Source organism: Astatotilapia calliptera, chromosome 1, assembly GCF_964374335.1.
Source record: "Astatotilapia calliptera chromosome 1, fAstCal68.1, whole genome shotgun sequence".
NCBI lineage: Eukaryota > Metazoa > Chordata > Actinopteri > Cichliformes > Cichlidae > Astatotilapia > Astatotilapia calliptera.
The window spans coordinates 13,489,784-13,514,571 of record NC_137422.1 but is presented as its reverse complement, the minus strand read 5'-3'; the positions used below and the strand labels follow the sequence as shown (position 1 = coordinate 13,514,571).

At 39.2% G+C, this 24,788-nt stretch overlaps 3 protein-coding genes across 3 annotated transcripts in view; 2 read left to right on the top strand and 1 right to left on the bottom strand.

The window, feature by feature from the left end:
* Positions 1 to 657: 657 nt before the first annotated feature.
* myef2 (myelin expression factor 2) lies at positions 658 to 12,093 on the bottom strand. The gene is made up of 17 exons (XM_026163589.2): positions 11,901 to 12,093; positions 10,679 to 10,878; positions 9,803 to 9,855; positions 8,827 to 8,834; positions 8,637 to 8,730; positions 8,157 to 8,348; positions 7,127 to 7,280; positions 6,974 to 7,023; positions 6,816 to 6,876; positions 6,463 to 6,564; positions 6,075 to 6,119; positions 5,877 to 5,975; positions 5,656 to 5,751; positions 5,503 to 5,568; positions 2,558 to 2,742; positions 1,232 to 1,283; positions 658 to 1,043 (listed from the first exon to the last, which is right to left on the bottom strand). Exons 1-17 carry the CDS (start codon positions 12,008 to 12,010, stop codon positions 880 to 882), a joined length of 1,731 nt encoding a protein of 576 aa, XP_026019374.2. The 5' UTR covers positions 12,011 to 12,093; the 3' UTR covers positions 658 to 879.
* A 4,288-nt stretch (positions 12,094 to 16,381) lies between these two features.
* Positions 16,382 to 19,503, top strand: ctxn2 (cortexin 2). Its single transcript, XM_026162254.2, has 2 exons — positions 16,382 to 16,777; positions 17,680 to 19,503. Exon 2 carries the CDS (start codon positions 17,749 to 17,751, stop codon positions 17,992 to 17,994), a length of 246 nt encoding a protein of 81 aa, XP_026018039.1. The 5' UTR covers positions 16,382 to 16,777; positions 17,680 to 17,748; the 3' UTR covers positions 17,995 to 19,503.
* A 4,257-nt stretch (positions 19,504 to 23,760) lies between these two features.
* slc12a1 (solute carrier family 12 member 1) overlaps positions 23,761 to 24,788 on the top strand; it is an 11,766-nt gene continuing 10,738 nt past the window's right edge. Inside the window, exon 1 of the mRNA XM_026163588.2 lies at positions 23,761 to 24,303. Within this exon, the coding sequence (XP_026019373.1) occupies positions 24,055 to 24,303 (249 nt within the window). The 5' untranslated portion in view covers positions 23,761 to 24,054. The remainder of the gene's footprint in view (positions 24,304 to 24,788) is intronic.

Below are 24,788 nucleotides of genomic sequence, written 5' to 3'. Positions count from 1 at the left end.
TAAAACTGTCACGCATTTTTTTTCCACAACCAAGTTTGCAATGCTTGCGTGGACTTTAGACACTAATCTACCCTCAGAACAAACCCAACAAAGCTTAGTTCAAGCTAAGCACAAAAACCTTCCAAAAAAAAGAATTTGTTCAAAACTGTAGCAAACCTAATTCAAATAAAAATAGTTTAAAATCCCGTTTTAATCTGTAGCTTTGATGAAATCTTTCTAACAGCTTGAGGACACACTGTTATGCATCTTTTTTACAGCACTGATGTCTAGTTAGGTGTCTGTATTGTATTACACGTGCCATAATATAACTAAAAACAACAAACAAATCTAAACAAAACAGCTACTTTTGGCTGTATTCTTATTAACAGGTCGCCGCAGCAGGTAACTCAGTTTGTCAGGATTATGCCAAACCCACTCGCGATCTAACTAAAAATACTAAACTTTAAGCTTGAAGGTTTAAATACTTGAATATCTTTTTGTTCCTATAAAATAAGCTCATACTGAGTTTCATCTGTGGACTATTGTGGTATTTTTTAGATTTGAAGATGCCAATGTAGAACACTGTTCTTGGAGGGTGGGGGCAGAACTACAGCAAAAGTTTAGACAATGAAGAACAACTTCGAGACTTTGATCTCAGGAGAATTTACAACCACCAAGTTTAAAAATTACAAACTTTATTTGGTCAAATAAACTGTCTCACAAATTAAAAAGGGTTTATAAAACAAAATAGCTATGTAGTTTACATTAACAAACAAAAGGACGAAAGAAAGAAACAGTTTACACGTGAAGATATGAAGTAATTGTGTTTTTAAAACAAAACAAAAGATCATTGGCAAGGGGACTGAATGTGTACGTGTTAGCTTCACTTCTACAAAGGATCTAGGCGTTTCGATCAATACGGACGTCCACCTCTCGGCCATTTATCTTGGTTCCATTCATCATCCTGCAGGCCTTCTCGGCACTCTCTGGAGAGTCAAATCTCACCGTTCCGCATCCCTTCGACTTTCCATTCTCCATCTTGATTTCTGCAAACATTACCTGACCTGTAGCAGAAAAGAATGAGCAACGGCTGAATTTTGAAAGCAGAATCTTTAACAAAGTGCTGATTAAATCTTAGATATTGGCCTTTGTTTTCAGCGATCAATTGTGGTGAAATGCCAAAAGTGCTCCAGTGGTTCATGAATTAAACAGAATAATTAATTCAGTGGTCTATAATAAGCGAAACACTTACCACAGTGACTGAACTTGTCTTTCAGTTTTTGCCATGTCAAATCATAGGACAGCTATAAAACAAAAATATACTTCAGTCATTACATTAGTCAGCATTAACACATTTACAGCTGGACCTTTGTACATAGGGCTGTGCGATATGACCAAAATCTCATATCCTGATATTAAGACATCTATCGTCCGATAACGATATAAATCACAAAAATTTAACATTTTCTATAAATTCTGTGAATCTCGGGCAGCTCGACTTGCGTGAAGTGTTTCCAGCTGGGCGTCGCGTACCTGGAGTCGAGTGTTTTAACTGATGCATGAAACTATACATTTTTAGACATAAGTTGTAAGCGCCGCTGTTTTCTTTGTGAGTATTTCTTACACGGCGTGCTGCGTGTGAAAGCCTGTTCTAACGTTTGAGTCTAAGGTTTATTTTTTTTAGCACCTGACGGCTCTTTTTTGCTTCCTAATCCGTAAAACTGCATCTTTCACGTGATTCAGTTTATTTTGAAAAGTCACAACAGGATCTTGAGCTTTATTGTGAAATGTTTATGTGGAACATAAACAAGCGGACACGCGGTGGTTTTACCGTCGTTGTTGCTAACGACAACGCATAAAAACAAACGCTTGTCTGTCTGTAGTGTGGTTATAAATATAAGAGAAAGTGAGAACTTTAAGAAATTAATATAGCCACTACAGTGACCATCAAAATAATGAAAAAATATTGCCGTAAACGTTTATTTTGCAACACCACGAAACAAACGATAGCGTAAAATGAAACGATAAGACGTTTTTATATCGTCATCCGATATATATCGTTATATCGAACAGCCCTATTTGTACAGGAATCAAACATGTCAAAGATGACATCGAACTGATCATAAATCCTCCAAGCAAAAATTAATGATTCATCAAAGCACACCACATATTATTAATAACTTTGTGTGCTTATGCAGCTATCCAATCAAAGGCCCAGCAACAATATATTTAATGACATCTAATGAACGTTTATCACGTTAAAGTTTAACTGATCATGTTAGCACAGCGAACTGATTAAAGAAGCAGTAAATTTAGATACACAAATGTCTTGAGAACACATCTAAACAAAAGAGGAATGATGGGGGGGTTACAAGAAATTCTAACACAAGTGATGTTTGCTAAACCTGGACCTTTGAATTCCCCTTTAACATTTTAAACTTTGAGTGGCAGCATACTATAGTGCTTGCACTATGACTACTATCACTATCACGACTGACTGTATAGGAAGATAAGGATGTCCACAGATGTAACAGCTCTGAAAATCAGAATAAATGAACATGGTTTTATTTCTGCTTACATTTCGCACAAATATCTGGCAACCTCCTTTGGACCCTGAGCCTCTGTCCGACATGCCACCACCCATGTGGCCCGGCCCCCCGCCTCCATAGCCACCAAAGCCACGGTTCATGTCCATTCCTGACATTCCCAAACGGTCAAAGCTGGAGCCCATTCGGTCCATCGACATATTTCCCATTCCCCCACCTGAGCACGCACACACACACACACACACACACACAGAAGTGCACACAAACAATTTAACCTAATGCACAGTTAGGTTTTAACAGGGTCATGTTTGCAGTTTCCTGCACTGCTGTAGAACTACAAAGCCTCATGACAGATTTCTGTGAATTGGGACTTTTAAAACACTTTGCACCGCTTTATGAATAGATTTTTATTAACTTATTCTAATAAAATGTAACCGAAGTGTATCTAAACGGTGCAGAAGAGGATTGATTTTCCACTTCCAAACTTGCTATCACAGAAGCCAATGTCGCCATGACACTGTTTATACAGTGGGTGCAGACTCTGTACCAGTTTAAATAATTAGTCACCACACTGCACGAAGAATCAATGGGAAAACTTCATTCTTTTGTGAAAAGAAAACATTTTAACTACTGACAAACCACTATACCCCTTTTTAGTCTCTAACAAACAAGTAATTGTCGATCTCTGGGAAAATAAATACCATAGCATTTGCTATAGTACAGGAAGCAGTGTTCTGAATACTTTCAGTCTAATAATTTAAACAAGCCTGGGATGAAATGGAAAAATACCATAAGGCTGGTCAACCAAAACTTGACAACTCCATCATAGATTCCATCTTACACTGTAACTGTAAAGATTTTCAGGTTTGTGTGGGTTTTTTGGCATACATGAAACAGAGAAAGTGCATATTTTCTCTGTGGGTTGCTGTGGCCAGCCAGGCCCTCTGCTGTTTTTTTCTTGGTCTTCAAAATGCATCTCTTTTCTCCAAGTACTATATTTTCCGCACTATAAAGCGCACTTAAAATCCTTTAATTTTCTCAAAAATCGGCAGTGCGCCTTATACTCTGGTGCGCCTTATCTATGAATTCTGACTGTGTTTACTGACCTCGAACCAATTTTATGTGGTACACGGCGCTCAAAAATCAGTCAAAAAATGTTTTAGTAGGACTTTGCTAAGCTACGAAGCCGCACTGCTTGATCGATTGTCTGAGCGTTATGGCTACCGTAATCAGGAGCCTCACGGCTCATAGTAATCTGGGTCCAAAACCCCGTCTGCGTCAGGTCCCAAACGAACACTGTGTAAATACTTTCATCTTTAATAAAATGATCAGTGTTGCTGCTTTACCAGGTGTAACAATTAAGTTTAACATCCAGGCATCCATGAAAACAGAAATTATTAAATTTAACGGAGTTAGAAGTTAGCAGATAGTTAGCTGGCTAGTTTCGCTAGTTACCTAAACTAGCGAAACTAGTAGCATGTTCTGACTGAGAGATTTCTGGGCAAAAATAAAACGTACAGCTCTGCTATCACTTCCAACATGAATGAAGACAGAAAACTACACAGCAGTGACGTTTGTAGGATTACTGAAGTTGGACTAGCTGGTATATGATGCTGTGCTAGTGATCGCTAGCGACACAGATGTTAGCATAACAAAGCATAAAACAGTGGGCCCTAAACTCCATCCGCTTCAGGTCCCAAAGTCAAACGAACACTGCAGCATCACTGAGAGTTAAAAACTTTCTAAATTCTTTCATCTTTAATAAAATGAGCAGCGTTGCTGCTTTACCAGGTTTAACAATTAAGTTTAACGTCCAGGCATCCATGAAAACAGAATTTATTAAATTAAACAGAGTTAGAAGTTAGCTCGCTGGTTTCGCTAGTTACCTGAACATGATATAGCATGTTCTGACTGAGAGATTTCTGGAAAAAAATAAAACGTACAGCTCTGCTATCACTTCCAACATGAATGTAGAGAGAAAACTACACAATAGTGACGTTTGTAGGATTACTGAAGTTGGGCTAGATGGTATATAATGCTGTGTTAGTGATCGCTAGCGACACTGCTATGTTAGCTTACCAAAGCATAACACAGTGAACCTGGAGAATGAACGCTAACCTTTTTCCACTTGATAAAAGTTCCTGATGGTTTTTTTTGACAAATACAATCGCATGGAAAATTGATGTAAACAGACCAAACTTCAGTAGGGAAGGGGAACAACTGAGATGCTCCAGCCACAATATGAGGTTAGTCATTAATGTAAGATAACCTTTATTAGTCCCACACGAGGGAAATTTGTTACAGCATAAAGCGGACAGTGCAAAGTTACATAGCAAAAATGAGAAAAACACTAGAAAAATATATACTGTTGTTCCGGTGTTTATAGAGCAGCTACCAGAGAGAGTAATCTAATTCATACAAAAAAACCTGTTATATCTTATTCTTTATTTATGTTACCAAAAATAAAATGCGTGTGGTGACCGAGTCTGTTGTGACTCTTAATAAGTAAGACGTATTAATACACTACTTTCTTAATCTGTGTGACAACCATGACCACACGTTTCCAAACCCACTGCTAAGTGTATGACAGTTCAGGAGATTAGGTTGCTGTAATCAGCCATAAAGATCTAAGCTTCTGTTTCTCTATTCAAATGTTATCCTTTAGGAAGCCTGATATGAGAGATGTTACTTATGTTATAGCAGGAAATACTGTTAATTTTGTTTCATTTTTTTTTATTTTTCCATTTTTATCAATTTACACTGTTTAAATTCAAGTAAAAGAGTTACATTTTACCAAAAAGGTCAGACTTGGAAAAGACTAAATATATTAACTACTGGAAGGAAATGATGATTTGGGGGCAGCCCAAACTTTAAGTAAGAGTACTGTTGTGGAGTCTCATGTACCTTTAATTACTGAACAACTGCTATAAAAATGATAATTTGAAACACTGTGTATTAAGATTTTTTTTTTCCTAACCTGTGCCTAATCCAGTTCCCATGTGCCCCATGCCACCACTGCCCATGCCTCCTCCAAAGCCTCCACCTAAAGAAGAGTGCAAGTTGATGCAAATTCGATTATACCACGATGCAGTAGAACTCACAGCCTCACTGAAGTGAGAGTATAACTTACCCATTCCTCCAAAAGAATCCCCAAATCCTCGATTCATTGGCATGTCACCGTGCCCAAAGTCCCGATCCATTCCACCCATTCCTGATCGGTACATATCTTAACACCAAAAATACAATGAAAGAGAAACAAAACAATCAACAATAAAACGAGATGACACATTAGTTACCAATAACAAACAAGAAAACCTGATTTTTGGCCCACTGAGGGTAAAACAGACTTACCTCCCATTCTGCCAACTGGTGCCATGTCCCTCCCTCCAAACCCACCCATACTGCCCATGCTGTCCATGCCTCCAAAGCCTCCACTTGCACTACTCATTCCTATCGAAAGCAGAAGAGAAAAAGAAATCTCCTTTGTTAACACCGAGGTAACCATGGTCATTCAACAGGAAAGAAACTCGTAGGTAGCAAAAAGCTCACCTCCCCCAAGTCTGTTCATTCCACCATAACCTGATACATCCATACCTGGCAAAGACAAAGGAACATCGAATTACAAGAAACAGATGTAATTCCATAAAATTTACAACGTAAAAGCGCTTAAATATTATCTGGACAGAGCTCTGATCATTTCATTTCTTTGCACATCGAGGCTAATAGAAAAACAGACACTGGTATGTTGCATATATGTCAGTCTAACTTGAACACAGTTAATATTGCCTTGAGACCCTAATTTGATGATCAGCTAGTGGAAATGTAATTCTGTCGGATAAATATTGGCTTGTAAAGACAAACTGTTGCAACTCGGCATATATACGACACACTTTGCACTGAATATAATTTAAACCTAATATCTCAAAAGGTGACTGACCTCCAGGTCCCATAGCGCTCATGCCGCCTCCACCACTCAAGCGGTTGGCATTGATGGGTTGACCTCCTGGCCCCAATCCCATGCCAATACCACCTAGACCACCTACACAAAGAAGAAAAATTCCTTCTGTATTGTCTCCAACAACAAGAAATGCTCAAGACATACTTCATACATACTAAAGGCACACTGCCATTTTGGTGAACAAATTATTTATTCACTCACACACCATCTTGTTAAAATGCAGCTGTTCACTTCCTGTTCTGGTAAGACGCGTTTACTTGATTAATGATAATAAAACTATTTTTTTTAAATTACGTTTTTTGCTTATGATAAGGGAATAACAGCAAACTCACGTGGTAACTGAGGTGCTTTTTCTACTTGCCGAAAGTCTTCAACGGGTAGAGATTTCTCATCCTGCAAGACCAAGCATTTTTCTTTGCCCACATATTCACACCGTCTGCATAGCTTAAAGCACATTGTAACTTAACAAACAAAAACAACACACACGTACCATTTTTACGTGCATCTGCCTGTCAAAGAGCATCTGCCCATTAAACATGGCTGGAATCAACATCAAGGAGAATGCTGTGGTAAATATTGTACAGAATAAGTTCTTTTTCTCTTTTTGTTTCTTTTTTAATTAATACTTAATTATAAAGGATACAAATGGCCTGCACAGCTTCCAGTGGCTGCTCAAAAGTCACTGTTCCCATCCCACGGCTCTTGCCATCTTTATCTTCCTTTACATCTGCTCGCTTCACCACACCGGCCATACTAAACACCTCTTTTAACTTCTTCCACCCCACCTTAAAATCCAGCTGTTGAACAATAGAAAGACACCAGTGCGTTTAATAAACAGGAAAAAAAAAAAAGATTACTACACAGATTTGGAAACTGCTATACCTCCATATCAGTGACAGCCATACTGTGCACACTGTGTGGTAAAGATGGCACAGCAGCTTTTGTAGCCGTCTCTTATGGAGGGTGGTGACGGTGGTACAGTGGGGAGTTCATTTCCCATTTTCAGTACGAAGACAAAGTAAAGTGGATTATACTACTGCTTACGGTAAACAGTAAACATTAGTGGATGGATAGCACATGAAAGGAGTTAAAACAATACTACCGTATGTCAGTAGTTATCTAGTTATTTTCGCTTACTTAGGGGTCTACTAACTCTTTTGGTCGGGGTAGAACAGTGGTGCAGGGTTTAGCACTGTCACCTCACAACAAAAAAGGGGTTTGAATTCACCGGCCAGCTAAAGCCTTTCTGTGTCTGTGTGGGTTCTCTCCAGGTTGACCGCCCTCCCCCAACAATAATTCTAAATTACATGTTTGTGCGTAAACAGTTAACGGTAACTGTAATGGTGAAAGTGGATTTGCTTGCTAAACAGTTATAGCTACAACATATACACATATCATAAAAACTTTTTTTTTTTAAATTACACAATGTTTAGGCCCAGCTGAAGCTCCATTAAACTCTGGTGGGCTGCCAGGCTTAAAATAGACTGGCACAAATCCTGTAGAAACATATGATTGTGGACGTATTTCACAGCTGGTCAAATATTTAATTAGTAATACTAATCTCTGGTGCCAAGCTATTAAATTACTTTAAAGCCTTCACTATGTATACGAGTGTGCTTGGCAGATGTCTACAATTGCACAGTGATAATTAATGTTTAATAACATTTCCTTACATTAGCTACAAACACAGTGTTGCCAAGTCGCCCAGCCTCCAGTGCATGGATGACTTCAGGTGGGATGTTAGGGTTGTTAGCAATGGAGGGCGGGAGGTTCATCACACCAGGCCCCATGTCCTGCCCACGGCCTCCCTGTTGACCCCCTCCCATGCGTTGCAACACACGGCGGGCATGCTCTCCATCAGGGTCCTTAAATAGAAAACATTATGATAACATTTAAGAAAAAATAAATAAAACTAGAAAATTTCACAGTGTCATTTTAATTTAGTGGTACATCGCTGGATATTTTCAGATCTGATGTTAACAAAAACATATGTAATGTAATAATGCTACATCATGGTTACCACCACAATCTTTTTATGACTGCTTCATATGCCCACAATCAACAGAAAATAGCAACATGAGATCAGCTTTTCTTAAAAAAAAAAAAAAAAAAAAGAGAACAGCTAAATATAATCGGCAATCTATGCTTCTCACCTCCTTGATGTTGAGTGGCCTTCCACTCAGGTCATGTTTATTCATAGTTAATACTGCCTTCTTCACAAACTCCTCATCTTTGAACTCCACCACACTGTTGAACGAGGCAAACGGAGACGCCACATGAGTCAATGCGAGCACAACATATAAAAACAAAAGTTGTTTCTTTGAGAAAAATAGGGTTTCTTACCCACACCCCTACGAAGGTGGCATCACAGGAGTTCAGGAGTCACAGAAGGAGGGAACAAAATACAGTTAAAAACAAGATATTACAAACAAAAACATAATATAACATCTCAACTAGTTTTTAATATGTTTTTTATGCATGTTGGCCATATTTTCCCTGCTGGCTTGAGCCGGCTGGTTTTTAACTTTACTGCAAACAAGAAAAAATGCTGAAAAAAAACAAAAACAAACAAACATCACATTTCTTAATAATTAAAGATATTACAAGAAGAAAAATATCTAAACAGTAATATATAAAGGTTGCAGTTAAAATTAAAAAAAAAACTAAAAAAAACAACAATCACATTTGTCAGTAATATTTAAACATTCTATTATTTTACCTGAAAATATTTAGGTTTTGAACTGGACATTGATTACCACGATAGATGAAAAAAGCAACAACAAATGTATTTAGTACATTGTTTAGGATTAACAAGTTGTGACTTTAAGAGAAAAAATGTGTGGTTCATCTTTAAATCTATTGCATCATTTGTTGCCATTTAACATAAAGACATAACAAAAACAACTACGTGGTCTTTTGCAACTGCTTTGTTCCATTAAACAGAAAGCTTTGCCATATAACAGAATTGTAAAATAAAATTTTGAGACATGAGGGTCAATCAATAAGACCAATCACACAACCCCGCATTTCCCTTTGGAAAATGGCCAAACAAACAAACTTTTAAACCAATTGAAATGACAACAACAAAAGCAAAAGTATACTCTTAGATGAGTTCATTGGCTACATTTCCAAAAGTCAACAGGACATCTCCCTTTCAAATGAAAAATCAATCATTAGCCATCTTTCAGGCTCTAAACACAACCTATAGTGTCTCCAGTTCATTTAACCCAAAGGATCAGAGCCTAAAAGAGCACTACATTATTGAGAGCCTGCTGAGGGCATTTAAAACCTCGTGCAGCAATTTGGCCACATCACTTACCCTTGACTTTCCTTCAGCATCCTTAAAGAGCTCCACGTATGTAACCTCACCAACTACATGAGACATACAAAGGGAAAATACCAAAAGAACAAAGGAATTTAAGTCACCAAGTCTTCAAATCACCGCTGGCCTTGGCAATACAGCTACAGATGGAGATGTCCCCATTGATCAACAGCCAGCCCAGACCAACATCCCACCAGACAACACCATGCCTTTCTGGGCAGTGACTGAGACACCCAAAGGCCAAGGCCAGAAAAATAAAAACAAAAACAGCAAAAAACAAAAACACAGCTATATTAAACCTGGGAATTTCAAAATTCAAATCAAAAGACTTCAACGTGATCAGTTTAGCAACAAATTCCATTCAAGGCAGTTGAGATGTTTAAGCTGTCCTTTGACCTTTCAAAATATCTTTTTTGGGAACTCTGTATTTCATAAAGTAAAACATTGGAATATTTTTCATTGATACTAGCAAGATTCACCTTAATGCAGATGCAACAAAAACATTCAACAATCAAAATATTCCTTGCTGGATTGAGGTTACATTTTGGAGCTGACAATCCATTAAAACAAGTAACAATGTAACTACGTAAATCCTACTTTTTCCTCACATACATATCAGCCCAAGCTAAATTGGTGCCCATCCAAAAATAAATACATAAATAAAAGAATTAAAACTCCAATAACCTTAAATCACAATATGGCGGTTCCTTAATATCTGCACTAAGCATATCCACAAAAGCTACACACAAATTAGCTGGCGTTAGAAGCAAACGTTCAAGCTTGTAACAAAACAGAACAAAAGGTCAAAATCTTCTTTTCAGCTGAAGAGAGAGGCAGAGGGAAAGACGCCATACCCATCACTGGGTAGATTACCTTTATCACGCATTAGATCTTTAATTGCCTGCCACTTCATATCATACGGGATATTGCTGATGAACACTCTGTTCCTATGAGCACCCTTCTTTTCTCCACCATGTTTGTCTTTGTAGGGATGGTAGCGGCCTCCTCTTCTGCCTCCAGAGGATTTCTCTTTACCATCATGCTTTTCTTTGGGGGGCTTGCCTTCTTCTTCCCTACAAAATACAGAGAAGTGCAGGTCAACATCTCTAAACATCTTCCACAGATCACTGGGGCATCAAATTAAAAATCTACCCTTAATAAATTTGTGAGTAATAGCAGACTCATCTTTTGTGATTTGCTTTAGAAATTTAATTTATACCTTTTTTAACCTTATACATACAAAAAACTCTACTCATATTAATAAATTCTATAATATGGATCTAAAGTAATAATAATAATAATAATAATAATAATATCATGATCTAAAATAGCCATACCCACAAACAGCAATATGCATGCATACGTGCTGGACAAACTTTGGATTTCTTTGCGTGTAAATGACAACTACGTGAGTAGATGAATGCATAAACAAATTAAAAGAAAAGTATTCATGCAACTTCTGATTTCGCTAAAGACCAACATAATGAGGATTTTAACCAAGTGTGACATTTTATAAATCCTTATGAAAATACAGCACACATTTTAAATGAACTGATACTTTAATGCGTATAGAGCACTTTAAATGTATTAAGCCGGTATAATTTTTGTGCAACAGCGCGGAGCCATTAGCAGCTAACCGCAGGTTTGTTAGCATAGCATAGCGCAATGGCCATGAACAATTTCATTAAGATTAGAATGGGTGCTAACTAGTAAAAGCACAGCTTATTTTGCTTGTGGTTAAACCTAATTAATTTAATTAAAGTAAGGCTGGCTTGGTGGTTACTAGCGCTGAATTTCAGAGTTTCGTTAGCTTTAGCTAAATATGAAAGCACAACACAATGGAGAGTAGCACCTAACCGAGAATGACCCATTGCACCAGCCTTGTAACATTGTGGCCACAGTTTATGGAGATGCATATATACCTTAAAGTCTTACATTATATTTAAATTTAACACATATACTTCGACGTTATATTTCTTACAAGAGATTGGAGGATTCTTTGCTAACAATAGCTAATATTCAAGGACTCCATTTTAGCTAAGCTAGCTAACAGCGACGCAGAACGACCGGATAATATTACAACTTTTTAACTCACATTTTCACACCGTTGGGTGTTTCTTCAGATGTCTCGTCGGGTTCCGACTTGACTGATTCAGAAATTTCCTCCTCCTGTGGTTCCTCTTTAGCCGTTTCAACATCTGCCATGTTGATGTTTATTTTCCCCACACACAACGCAGGATAACTCGATCGCTACGCAGTTCAAAATGTGCTGGGAAGATATGTGATTCCAACGCGAGATTTGGGAGCTGTTGCTAGGCATCGTCGGAGAATTGAATAGTATAGGTGTCAATGGACACGGGTGAAAAGAAAAAATTAACTCCTGTAAAAAGAATGTGGACGCGATTTCTCTCTAAATTGAGAAGTGAAGAAAGTAAAAGCTTCTAATGCAGCGATTCTTACCTTTTTTCTTATGTGCCCCACTTTATTTTAGCAGTAAAAAGGATTCCAAATTGAGCAATACCATGAGCAAACTTTTTTTTGTCCACCAAAGCCATTTTATACATGCACACAACAGCGTGCGAACAAGCGTCTACTAAAATGAAAATCGTTGGATACTGTGAAAATGTCTTATACAATATAGTGCAAAAGATTTCTTATAAAGTATTATAGAGCAACAACTATTTTATATGCGTATATGTCCCCTTTCCAGATAAAAAGACAAAACAAAAAAGAAACATAAATTGGGGTGATGTTCGGGTACAGAATATACAGAAGTTCAGTGTTATAGAATCTGTTTAAACTTTCTTAAAATATGATCCAATAAAGCTCCAAGGACCATCAAGCACATCAGGTCCCAGAGAATTGCCTGCTCCACTAATTTGATCTCCATAACATCTTTATGGCAGCTTTCCATCCTCAAACTGTTTGGTTTGTGTAGCTTTAAGTTTATTAAAAATGATCTGTTTGCTGGTTAGAAAGGCCAGTGCTATAATACATTTGTTTTCCTGTTTCAGACATTGTAATTCATAAAGCAATACCAGTACTACCTATAAACTACAATATTCCAGGCAGCACACTCACGGTGTCAGACTAAAATGTCCCATCTTATTGATTATCATGCAGAGCCAAGTCTATTCATCATTCCTGAAACTATTGATTAATGCACTTTTACTCCACTGCAGGAATACTTTCAATTTCGTCACACAATCAGCTTTAACATTTGAAGAGAATCTGCTCAGCGAGCCCTGAGGAGATTCCACCAGTGGAGAAATACTTTGAAAGCTAATTTTTAACATCACAGTTTAAAGTTGCACAGTTGTATAGAACTCGTTGCCCAGCAGGTCTGTAGTCCTATAGAAACAGTAAGGTGCTGTTAATCGAATGCACTTGATTAACTGATCATCAGTAAGTGTGAGCACCTGCGTAAAACCAAACATTTTCACTTTTTGCTTATGTGTAACTGTCAGATATGTGACAATCTTCCCAGGAGTGAATGACCCAGTAAATTCACCCCAAAGTCAGACGATGCAATACACAGTAATAGCATCTCAGAGTCTACATGTCTTTTGTCATGTCCAGACCAGACAGTGGAGATGTCTGAACATAATGTAGAGCACAATTTTTGGTGAAAACCAAGCGCAGCAAATCACCACAGCACTGTGGTGGAGGGGTGGTGATCTGGCCTATTTTGCAGCAACAGAACCTGCACCTCACAGTCATTAAGTTTGAACTCCTCTATAAGCCAAACTATTTTAGAGTCAAATGTGAGGCTGTCTGTCTGACAGATGAAGCTGAAATTGGGCAATGATTCCAAGCAAAACAGTAAATCTACAAGAGCATGACCAAAAAAGAAAAGAATCATGGTGCTGCAATGGCCCAGTTAGAGCCCAGACCTCAACCTGATTAAAATGCTGTGGCAGGAACTTAAGAGAGCTGTGCATAATTGAAATCCTTGCTAACCGCAATGAATTGAAGAGACACACAAGTTAGTTATTGCTGTTATAGGTGGTTCTACAAGCTACTCAATCATGGGTTGTACTTTTTTTTCCACACACTGCTTCTGCATTTTGGTTCAGCAGCTACAAATAGAAAAAAAAAAAAAAAAAAAAATATATATATATATATATATATATATATATATATATATATATATATATATATATACATATATATACCAGACTGCTTTGGTTTTGGCATACTAACCACTAACTCAAAAACTGACTTGTAAAAAAAAAACACTTTCACTTCATTCAGGAAGAGCTACACGTAGGAGTGACAGAGTACAAGTTGCAAACAACCGTACGTCTGGCTGACCTGTAACTGAGCATAGGTTAAAATTTAACATACAGTGAATTGCATGCATCACTCTGTAAATGAAAAATCAGATCAGTAAACTGATCCTTCATTTCCTTGATGGCATAACATCCATTTCACAAATGATTGGTGCACAATTCATACCATGCCTGCTGAACAATCACTAATCGATAAAGTATCACATTTACTTTTACTATTATTGGAGCAAGACCTATAAATTAAAGCTGGAGTGTGAGTACCGAATGAAAGCAACAATGACGACAAAGTATTTCATGTGTAGTGGTTTACACTAACAAGCAAAAGATCTCTGGTTCAGTTTTGCCAAATCAAACATGTGAAGTGACCCCTTGTGAATAAGGAAGCAGCTAAAAGTCACATCTGCACATCCTAAAATGAAAGACCTATGATCTAAGAGACACAGTCTCTCCAGTGCGTCCTGGGTCTGCTCCAGGGCCTCTTCTCGGTAGCAGTGCCCTCTCAGATAGACCTAGAAGGCAGCCTAGTCAGATGACCGAACCACCTCAACACAACAAATATATTACTTATAATAATAATGGATTGCATTTATATAGTGCTTTTTGAGACCCTCAAAGCGCTTTATAATTCCTCTATTCAGTCACTCTCACATTTACACGCTGGTGGAGGCAAGCAACAGTCGTAGCCACAGCTGCCCTGGGGCAGACTGACAGAAGGGAGGCTGCCATATCGCGCCATCGGCCCCTCTGGCCAACACCAGTACGCAGTCGGTAAAGTGTCTTGCCCAAGGACACAACAACCGAGACTGTCTGAGCCGGGGCTCGAACCGGCAACCCTCCGATTACAAGATGAACTGCCAATTCTTGAGCCACGATCGCCCTGTGTATTTGTGCAAAAATTTACCAGACCTTTTCTTTTTTTAATGAAAATAAAATTTGATTTGATTAACTTGCAGCTCCCTGGAGAAGTAGTATTTGCAGCAGTTTTGTTTGACGGGAAAGCCAACTGGAGTAATTACAATCTTTGCAAATCAGTCTTTGTACTGAGACGGTATAACCCCCCAAAAAGACATTCATTAAAGTTTCTCTTAGAGCAGTTTAGAATAATTGTTTTACAGTTCTCAGTATCAGCCTTTCTCCTGATCGCTTGGATAATATTCTAATATGCTTTATGCAACAAGTTAATGCCTCAGCAGTTCCTCTTTCACCTTGATACACAAGTAAAGGTGCATTTAATGATATGATAAAGGCAAGTAATTGAACTTCTGATAATTTTGACATGAATGGACTTGTGAAATCCTCTCTGCAAATTTGTTATCAATCAATGGATTGATAATAACATGCAGTTTACATGCGTTTCATCACTGATAGCCACACACTACTCCACTGTATCTTCACAATAGCACCTCTTAAGAGACTTTCATTTTAACCTTTGGGCTTTAAGTTGATAAGAACAACAAGGTAAAAAGACTAATGATGAAACTGCCCGTGCAGTGTGGCATCTAAATTGCAAACACTGTCTGAAATACTGAAACAGGCTGCCTATTTCTACCTGAATACAGCAAAGTAATAACAATAAGTCTAAAAAATAGCTGCTGATCCAAGAAAAGCAATACTAAAATTTACACTGCAGAGGCACGAATCCAATATGAAGGAACTATTCCCATCTAAGGTTGCATCGGTGATGATAATCTCCCTCATGACATGCCTTATCCTTAGATGCGAGCCACTGCACCACTGTGACAACAAACAACATTGTTCATCTGAATGTCTACTGAATAACAATGAAACAGATGGCCAGATGCTTCACTGCTGCATTCCTTTATAGTTAATAATCAAGTACTTGCTGTTTGATCTGTTTTTTGTTTTCTGTGCAATACTGCTTTTCATTCACTACATTAATATCTCTTAAAATGACTGGCTTTTCTCCTTCGCCGTGTCAGGGCAGCTTGCATTCGGATAAGCCTTTAAGGAGAGGGGGCTAATTCGATTTGGCCACAGCCAACTGCACCAATTAAAGACACATCATCAAACTCGGCTTGAAGGATAGTGCTGTGCTGTACCAAAAATACCTTTGCAGCAGCATTTACAGCCCAGAGGCAGTCAGAGGGAGCACTCCCCCTGCCTGCTAAAGCAGGAGATCCCTGTTTGATTTTTGCTGGAGACGTTTTGTTTTTTGGAGAAAGCCCCCAAATAAGCCCCGAGAAGGAACAGTGAAGAGAGAAGAAGCAGATGAGGCAGATTGCTTGTTTATGCTGCTGCATTCATCCTGGTGCTGCTGAGGTTGGGGTGGGAGGGAATGTTGTGAATGACTGAGGCAGCAGAGCAGCTGAGTGAGACTAACAAGTGGTTGCCATGCAGCAGGAGCAAGCGCGCGTGCTTCTGGAGAGAGAGCTAGAGAAACAGAATGATAATGAGCAGCGGGCGGCAAGTAAAGGAGCATGAGGACAGGAGCTCTATCTCTCAGAATAGACATATAATAGCTAGATCCAGCCTTCCGCTTCCCTTCCTCTGTTTTAATCTCTTCACCTCTGGCTTTTTGGTTAGATGAGCAGTTAGCCTAGCACATCCAGAATGCCAGGAATGGATGAATTAATGGATATACATCTGAAGGCTTCAAGAAGGAGGAGTTGTTCGGAAGAGACAGCAGCAACAGGTCTGTAAGGATGGCACGATAATGATGGTGAGACGCCTGTTTTTTCTCCCTAAGACATCCTCACTAGAGAATCTGTCAATGCAGTCCCTCTCTCTTTTACCTTACCTCACTGCCTCGCTCTCTCTTCTCTCACTCTCTCTCACCATCCACACTTGTGCAGTGTCCTCCTCATCATTCTGCTTCCTTCCTCCTCGTCTGTCTTTCCCTGTCCTCCCTGTTCATTTTCCTATCTGTATGTATCCCCCTTCTCTTTTACCCCCTCACCGCTTCCTGTCCTCTCACTCTGGCCACCTGCTGCTTGTGTTCATGTGAAAGATTTTGGGGTTGGGGTTGGGGGATTGGGAAAGTGCAGACTTCCACTTGGGTGACCACACCAATTTTTTGATTATGTTTGGTCATTTACAGTTTCCCTCTCACCGTCTAATGGAATTGCACTGTCGCACAGGCATCTGCTTACATGCAACAGGTAGAGATTCCATTCCTGTGAGCGGAACATATATAGCGTCACATCTTCACAAGATGCGATGTAGTCATTCATTCCTCACTGCTTTGCTTATGTGTAACGGCTGGCTATGCACTGCGACACACTGTAATTCTAACCTGACTTAAAGACATGTAGTGATGCCTTGCTTTCAGTGAGTCGAGCCTGTCTCTTTCCTCGGTTCACGTATGCTCTTTGGGTTTTGGGGTTGTTTTTTTTTTTTTTAATTTCTTTGCAAAATTTACAGGGGGGGTGGGGGTGATCTGTAGAATGAGAGAGATCAATCTTCAAACGTTCAATAGAGGCATTTATGTAGATACAGGAAACCTTGAATGAATTTCTCTACAGTCTATGCATTAACTGTTGCACTTAAACAGACTGATTGAAATGGATCTGCTCACAAGACATGATGGCCGATAGCTGACACCATCATTTAAACTCTGTCCAGGTAACATGCAGGCTTCTAAACGCCTGACCCTATCAGAGGAGAGATGAGGCACCTAGATGTTGGTTTACCATGAGCAGCGTCCACTACAACCACTCCCTTGCTGCCATGAGCGGAAACGACATGATGGCGCACTCTCTGACTCTGGAGCAGAAGACAGCCTTTGCCTTTGTGGGGATGCTACTGGTGTTTTTGGGGCTGCTAATAGTAAGGTGTTTCAGGATCCTGCTGGACCCCTACAGCAGTATGCCCTCCTCCAACTGGGCTGATGGCATTGAGGGGCTGGAGAAAGGGACGTTTGAGTACGCCCTTACTTAACACAGGGACACACGCATCAGTAGATGTCCTGGCAAACAAGAAGTGTCCATGGAAATCCATATGCATATTCACACACACACACACACACACACACTTGCAAACATGAACGCACACAAGCTCCGCACAACCATTGCACGCTGAAACGCCATTAAGACATTACTGTGGCATACCAAACTCCAACAGCAAAGCCACGTGTGTTGTTTAATGTGTGTGAATTGTTCAGTGTCCGTGTGCGACTACATGTTTGTTGTATGCGTGTGAGTGTGCGAGGTGGTCATATTGTCCGCCCTTCTGCCAGGGGGTGTGTATTTCAAATCATCGATTTACACAGAACTTGGCTGAAGCTCCCTTTAACCCATACCTGCGAGATGAATGAATGTCTGTAGATAGATAATAAGAGATGGATGTTCATGGATGTTCATGGATGTTCATGGAAGTGGGTGGGAGATTAGGATGCAATGGATCTTTTACGATATAGTTTGAAGACTCAGGGACAAGATTCCTCATGTGAACTTAGAATGGAAGAGAGAGAGTGTTTGAAACTCTGCACAGCTAAATTGTTCTGCACAGGAATGTATACGAGTGGATACAGGGTAATATGTCTAACTAGTGCTTTGTAGACTAATCAAATCCAATCTGTGGATGATCCAAATGGATGCTGCTGCTGCTGTGTGTGTGCACTTCGGTCCCTTTCTGTGGTGTCTTGTTCTCTGAAGTCATGCAATGAAAGGCAACACGACAAACTGTGATTTACATTATGGTGTTACTGTTTCTAAATGATGCAAAATCAACTCTCAAGAGTTTGTACTGCTGCTTTTGTTTGAATGATGGTATACTGTATCCTGCCACAATCACGTGTCAGAGTGAAAGGAACAAAAAACAACCCCAACTGTTTACTTTGATACATGTGGCAGTGTTGCTCTATGACTTGTCAAGCATTACTTCCATTGTTTAGCTTTCAAGCGAAATGAGGACGAAAAAAAATTGGAAGGACTTCCTCATTCTCAGCACTGCTAGTTTTCTGACGACAAGGAGAAACTCTCACTGCTCGCCTGCCTGCATAGGAAAAGGTCACATGGAAAACAGGTGTGGGATGTGCGTCCCGCTGCACCTGAACATCTTTTTCCTGTAGTTTCGGTCTCACCTCCAGTCTTTCTTCCAGACAGAGGAAGAGAGAACAGTCCTAAGCAGAGATTCTGTAATTCGGCCCACTGCTCAAAGTCTGGAGTGTTCCTTTGCTAATTTCTATGGTCTACGGTTTCTCCTTAGCGCTGTGACTCTGCCTTACTGTGACCTTCAATGGGTTTATGTGCCTTCATCTAGAAAACATTAGAGCACCTGTTTGTGCGTGCGTGCCCGCGTACGCGTGCGTGTGTGTGTGTGTGCTTGAGTGTCATATCATGACGACAGGCCTGTCGCTTGCTCAGCTGGTGGTGGAGGTTTCTCATTGATTTTCGTTGGATCCAATGATGTAAAAATAAATAGAATTTTCTTCACTTTAAAATATTGCTTGCAAAGTCTTTGTGTTTTGTGCCTCTTGCTTCTTATGCAGGGAAATCTGTTTTACATGTGAGCACGCTACATGCTACAAAATTTCAAGCCTTTTTACATGGCCCGCTCGTAAGCTAGGAGAGCAGTTTTGCAACATTGCTGCAGCAACAGAGGGAAGGGGAGCAAGAGAGCTCCACAGGCTAATATTGGAGATTGTGAGGGACCAAGCAGCCAAAGCAAAGAGGACACAGGCAAAAAAAAGTATCTTCAAAAAGGGTTTTCTTTATTTTAACCCTCAAAAAGTCCAAAATTACCAAAATTCAAAAGCATACTTAACAGGCCCATAAAAGAGGTCAACTAAATATAACTCTACAAAAAGTAATTTCCAGAAACTTAAATAAAACAAAGTGAGACACAACTTAACTCACAAACTGACCTAATTACAAAGACATGAGGGTAGCTTTTATAATGATTTGGCCAAACCATTTACACACAATAGGGGGAAAACAAAAACACACTAATATTAACTAAGCACAGAATAACCTAACTAAACCTAAAACACCCCTGCTCCTGGTAAGCCCATGGTTGGTCCTGCTGAGCAGGCATTTTGTTCCTAGAGTCCTCAGCCACGCCCCTGTGTGGCTGATGCCATCAGAGATTTAGAAGCAGTTAGACTTTTATTTTATTTTTAAATAAAACATTTACAAATAGGTCCTCATGCAGAAAATGATGATATGCATGTGCATGTATGGTACGGTCTAAAGAGAAATGGGGGCTAATGCAACAGCAGACGCAAGCAGATCTGCAGAACCCACATGCAGTTTACAATGAAAGGCCACCCTGTTCATCCCCTCTGACACGCATCATTTGTCAGGAATGCAATCATTATTGCACCATTATCTCTGTCACCTACGTGACACCCTTATCTTAAATCTATTCTTAGCAGGAAAAGGCCCAATTTGCCCTCAAGACCACTTAAAAGAAAAATGAACCCGACATTCTAACAAAGGTTACCCAGGAAGTGTTTCGAAGCGTTTCTGCGTCGCACTGTCTTGTAATATGTCACTCTGCTGTCAGCTCGGACGGTGTCGTTTATTCGTTTAAACACTATAAATCGCTATCCCTTCATTGACTGGAATAAAACAAGGAGACAGTTCTTTGGATCTTTGGCTCCTGGGTTTGATGGAAATAGGAGCTGATGAATGATTACAAAATTATTATTGCACAGATCATGTGTTGATGGCATGGCTGAATAACGTACCTTAGCGTTGCTGATTATCGATCATTAGTTTTATAACTTGCGATCTTCAGACCTCACAGCTATGACCTTGACCTTGATCTTCTGGCCTCGCAATAAGGCCAGAAGATCCAAAAAGTTACATTTTTGTTTAAACCAAAAGCAATTTAACACAATCTGCTGCTTTTAGTACAAGAGCTTTAGGAAATCATTTTAGTGAGGTGAATACTGTAGTTTAAATGCCTCATTTTAACACTGCACTGGTTATTGTCAGTGCCCTTGGGGTCAGATCTAATGCTTTATCTAAGACTATTTAATTTTAGACTCGTGACTTGAGTTACATAATTTGACAAGCCTCCCCATAATTGCATTTGCTTCTGATAAAGAACAGTGGTGCTAAAAATGGCACGTTGTATAGAAAACTCAAAATCATAAAAATATTCAAGGTGTTTATTTATCTTTTCACAGTTCACGCTGGGTTTGCTGGGTTGCTTTTGCATGTATAATCTTAATGTGGACAGGCTCGAAATAAGCGCTTTGAACAACTGTGGAAGCCTGTCTGAATGAACATATCAATGATTACCTACCTCGATATATATCATTGTTTGATAATGGTTATTAATGATTAAAAGGTTCTTTAATAATTTACTTTTAAATGATTAAAAAAAACTGATTCTTGGATACCCTTTTCTTAGTTATTTGCAAGTTAATGTTAATGCTAACACTGAAATCAATTCAAACCAGGGTGGTTTGAATTGATTTGATCAAGATAATATATATACAGAAAGTTTATTTTACCTGAATATTTATCATTATTATTAATGATAATGAAACGGTATATATTACCTGAGTTTAATATTGCAAGAAAACACTTCTATGTGTAGTAGTTATGTAAAAAAGCTGAATTTTCAGAGAAGTGCTGCTACTCTTGGATCAAAGGCTACATTACAGCCATCAAAGCCAGAAGTTGCGAGTTATTTCGCGTTTGACTTTTTCTCCTTTTCATTTTAAGGATCACGTTTGGTCTTTGCTAGATTATAGAAAAGAGAGAACATTTATCCAGCACTTAAAATTTTCTTGTCTTTTTTTTTTTTTAAATAGACCATATTTGAGTCCAGGTCACTTATTTTGTTTCTGAATGCCATAATGCAGTACAATTAGTGCAATAGATGAGTGGAGCTAAAAGGTTTGACCACTCTTTAATTTGCAGTCTATTGCTTCCTGTTTAAGATGTAATGCCGAGAATCTTGTCTGCTAATATTTTCACATTGCAGGCTTGATAGATTATGCAAAGGGGTTTTCTGCCTTTTTCAAGTGATTTGGATGTTAACGAGAGTGCAGACTCCCTTGTTCTCTGTACAAATTGGTGCATATGCACCTGCTACCACAGGCTCACAGTGTCCGCTCAACAGCTCTCTGAGGAAAGCTGTATACTGTGAATTTATTAAAGCAGATCTGGCAAAAGTCAAGCAGCCTGGATAATAAAAAAGAATCGCAGCAATTTCATGTCCCGGCTGCGGGAGAGTCAGCAAGGCCTGAGGATCACTGACTCTAATAAGAAAGCCGCAGTGTAAAATGAGACAAGGCCTGGGTCTGTTTAACCACCAAAAACACTGTAAACCTGGGAATGAACATGTGTCTCAAAGCTTAAGACTAATATCTCTATTAGTTGGATCGATTACTGCAACTCTCTTCTTTTTGGTCTTAGTCAAAAATCTATCCATAAGCTTCAAAGTGTCCAGGGCTTTCTGCTGCTCTCCCCCCGTCTTTGGAACTCCCTTCCTCCTGAGATAAGAAACCTCACTTCCCTCCCTCTTTTTAAGTCCAGACTCAAAACTCACCTGTTCACAATAGCCTAATCCACATAAACTTTTCCATCCTGCTACTTTAGTTTATTTTATTTATTTGCTCTACGTTTTAGCTTTACTATTTTGTAAATTATAACGTTTGTTGTTGTTATTGCTTGTGTACAGTGTCCTTGAGTGTTTTGAAAGGCGCTTTCTTAAATAAAATGTATTATTATTATTATTATTATTATTATTATTTATTAGGTGTACAAGGCTTTTTGAGTCTGATTAAGAAAAAAAACGAGATGGGGAGGCAGAAGGGAAGAGGAGAGATCTAGTGTGCAGATCTTTACACTCCACATGGAAATTTTTCTTCAGCATGACTCAGTCAGTATCATTCATGTGTTAAACCATAAAAACTTTGAAACACTGATTTGATAGGCAATGAACAATTGATTGTCTCCTTTCAACTTAGATATAGAAACACATGCTGGAGTATCTTTGTCAGCCCGCAATACAGCCAAGGTCAGATCTCAAGTCGTTAGCCACCCTTTCACTGGGTGCATAAATCACTGTGGTGTATCAGTAATAAGGAAGTTTACCTGTTAAAAGGTCTTTTAAAGGCACTTCAGAAGTCATGTGGCTCTGGTGAAAGGCCTCCGGCATGTTCCTGTTATTCATGGTCTTATATTAACTCCCATTTTCCCCATTAATATGGCCATTTCTTCTGAGCTCGCCAATTCACTAACATTCCCCCATAACAATTTGCAGCAAAGAGAATCATTAGAGACATTTATTTAATCCGCTATATAACTCTGGGCCCAGTATACTAGTCACACGTAGATTCTCCCGTTATCACACCGTTCCTCAGGATTATATCTTATTGCAAACATATGTTATGAAATGTATATTTTTCTGTTGGCCTACATTAGCCTTATCTTTTTCAGACTCTTTACAATATACACATCATAATGGGTCTGAAACCTGTTTAGTGAGAACTTCCATGTGGATGTTTCCAAATGATTCATCCATAGGTCTGAGGAAATACTAAACTTAAACTGCAACCACAGAACAACATATGCTGTTACCCTACTCTTCACACAATAATATTAGTAATCAATTCTCCAGCACTCAGGCAATGAGCACCTTTATCTCTCGTTTGGTGTTTATGACTTGGTTAATAGTTAAGCAATGTCTTTGTGTCCCTTACGATGGAGCAAGGACATATCTGACACCCCTTGTTCGGATTTCTGAGGGTTGATCCAGTAAGTTAGCCAATAGCTGACAGCCAGTGTATGACCCTGGGATACATGGTATAAAGGTAAGCCATCTGAAAGAAACCCAGCTCATTTGCAAGGAGCTGAGAGTATCAGAAGAGTTCTCTGCAAGTCTGATCATAGATCATAGCCTAGTCATCAGTAAACAAGGACAACCACACCAAGTTGATCCAGCTCTCTGCGCTTTTGAAACTTTTGGATGTCTGAAGACTAGACTGTTCTTTCATCCTTGACGGTTTAAATCTGAGAGTCTCCCTCAGCATTCTTGATGGAGAGATTCAATTCTAACAAGGGGGGGCACATCAACTCTGCCTATGATTCCAACCTGGATGAACCTCCAGTTTATGAGGAGACCAACGATGACCACAGGACAGTGCGACCCTCCGTGATCAGCGCCTTCGGTCATGACACTCTGGACCGCGTGCCCCACATTGACTTCTACCGCAATGCAGGCAGCATGAGTGGCCACAGAGCTGTGCGACCGTCCCTGCAGGAGCTCCATGATGTGTTTCAGAAGGTGAGTGAATGTAGATGTGTGAGATGTATAAGATCTCTCTGTTTTTCCTCTATGGTCGGCACCCAATCTCCTCCTCTGTTAAGCCTGTTTTGTCCACAACCTGCCATTCTGCAGAAAATAGCTTGCACCCATTTTTCTCCAAATTCAAATCAGTGACGTTTTAACTACCGGGTTTTTTTTCCCTCCTCTGCTGCACACTTCATTAGAAAGTGAAGTGATATATTTTACAGATGTTTATTCTTTCAAACATCCGTGCAGTAGCCACAGTCCAATTATTAGGGCCTTATCTTAAAACCTGTGAAACTAAAAAGGACAACAAAAGTTATTCTTACAACTGAATGACAACCAGCACTCTTGACACACTTAAGTTTTATTGTTTTTTTAATTATTATAAGGCTACATTGTCTAAGAAATGGGTAAGCTTATTTAGGTTTATTGGCTGAATTAGGTTTGCAACCCTGGATGGTTTAAAAAAAAGATATTTT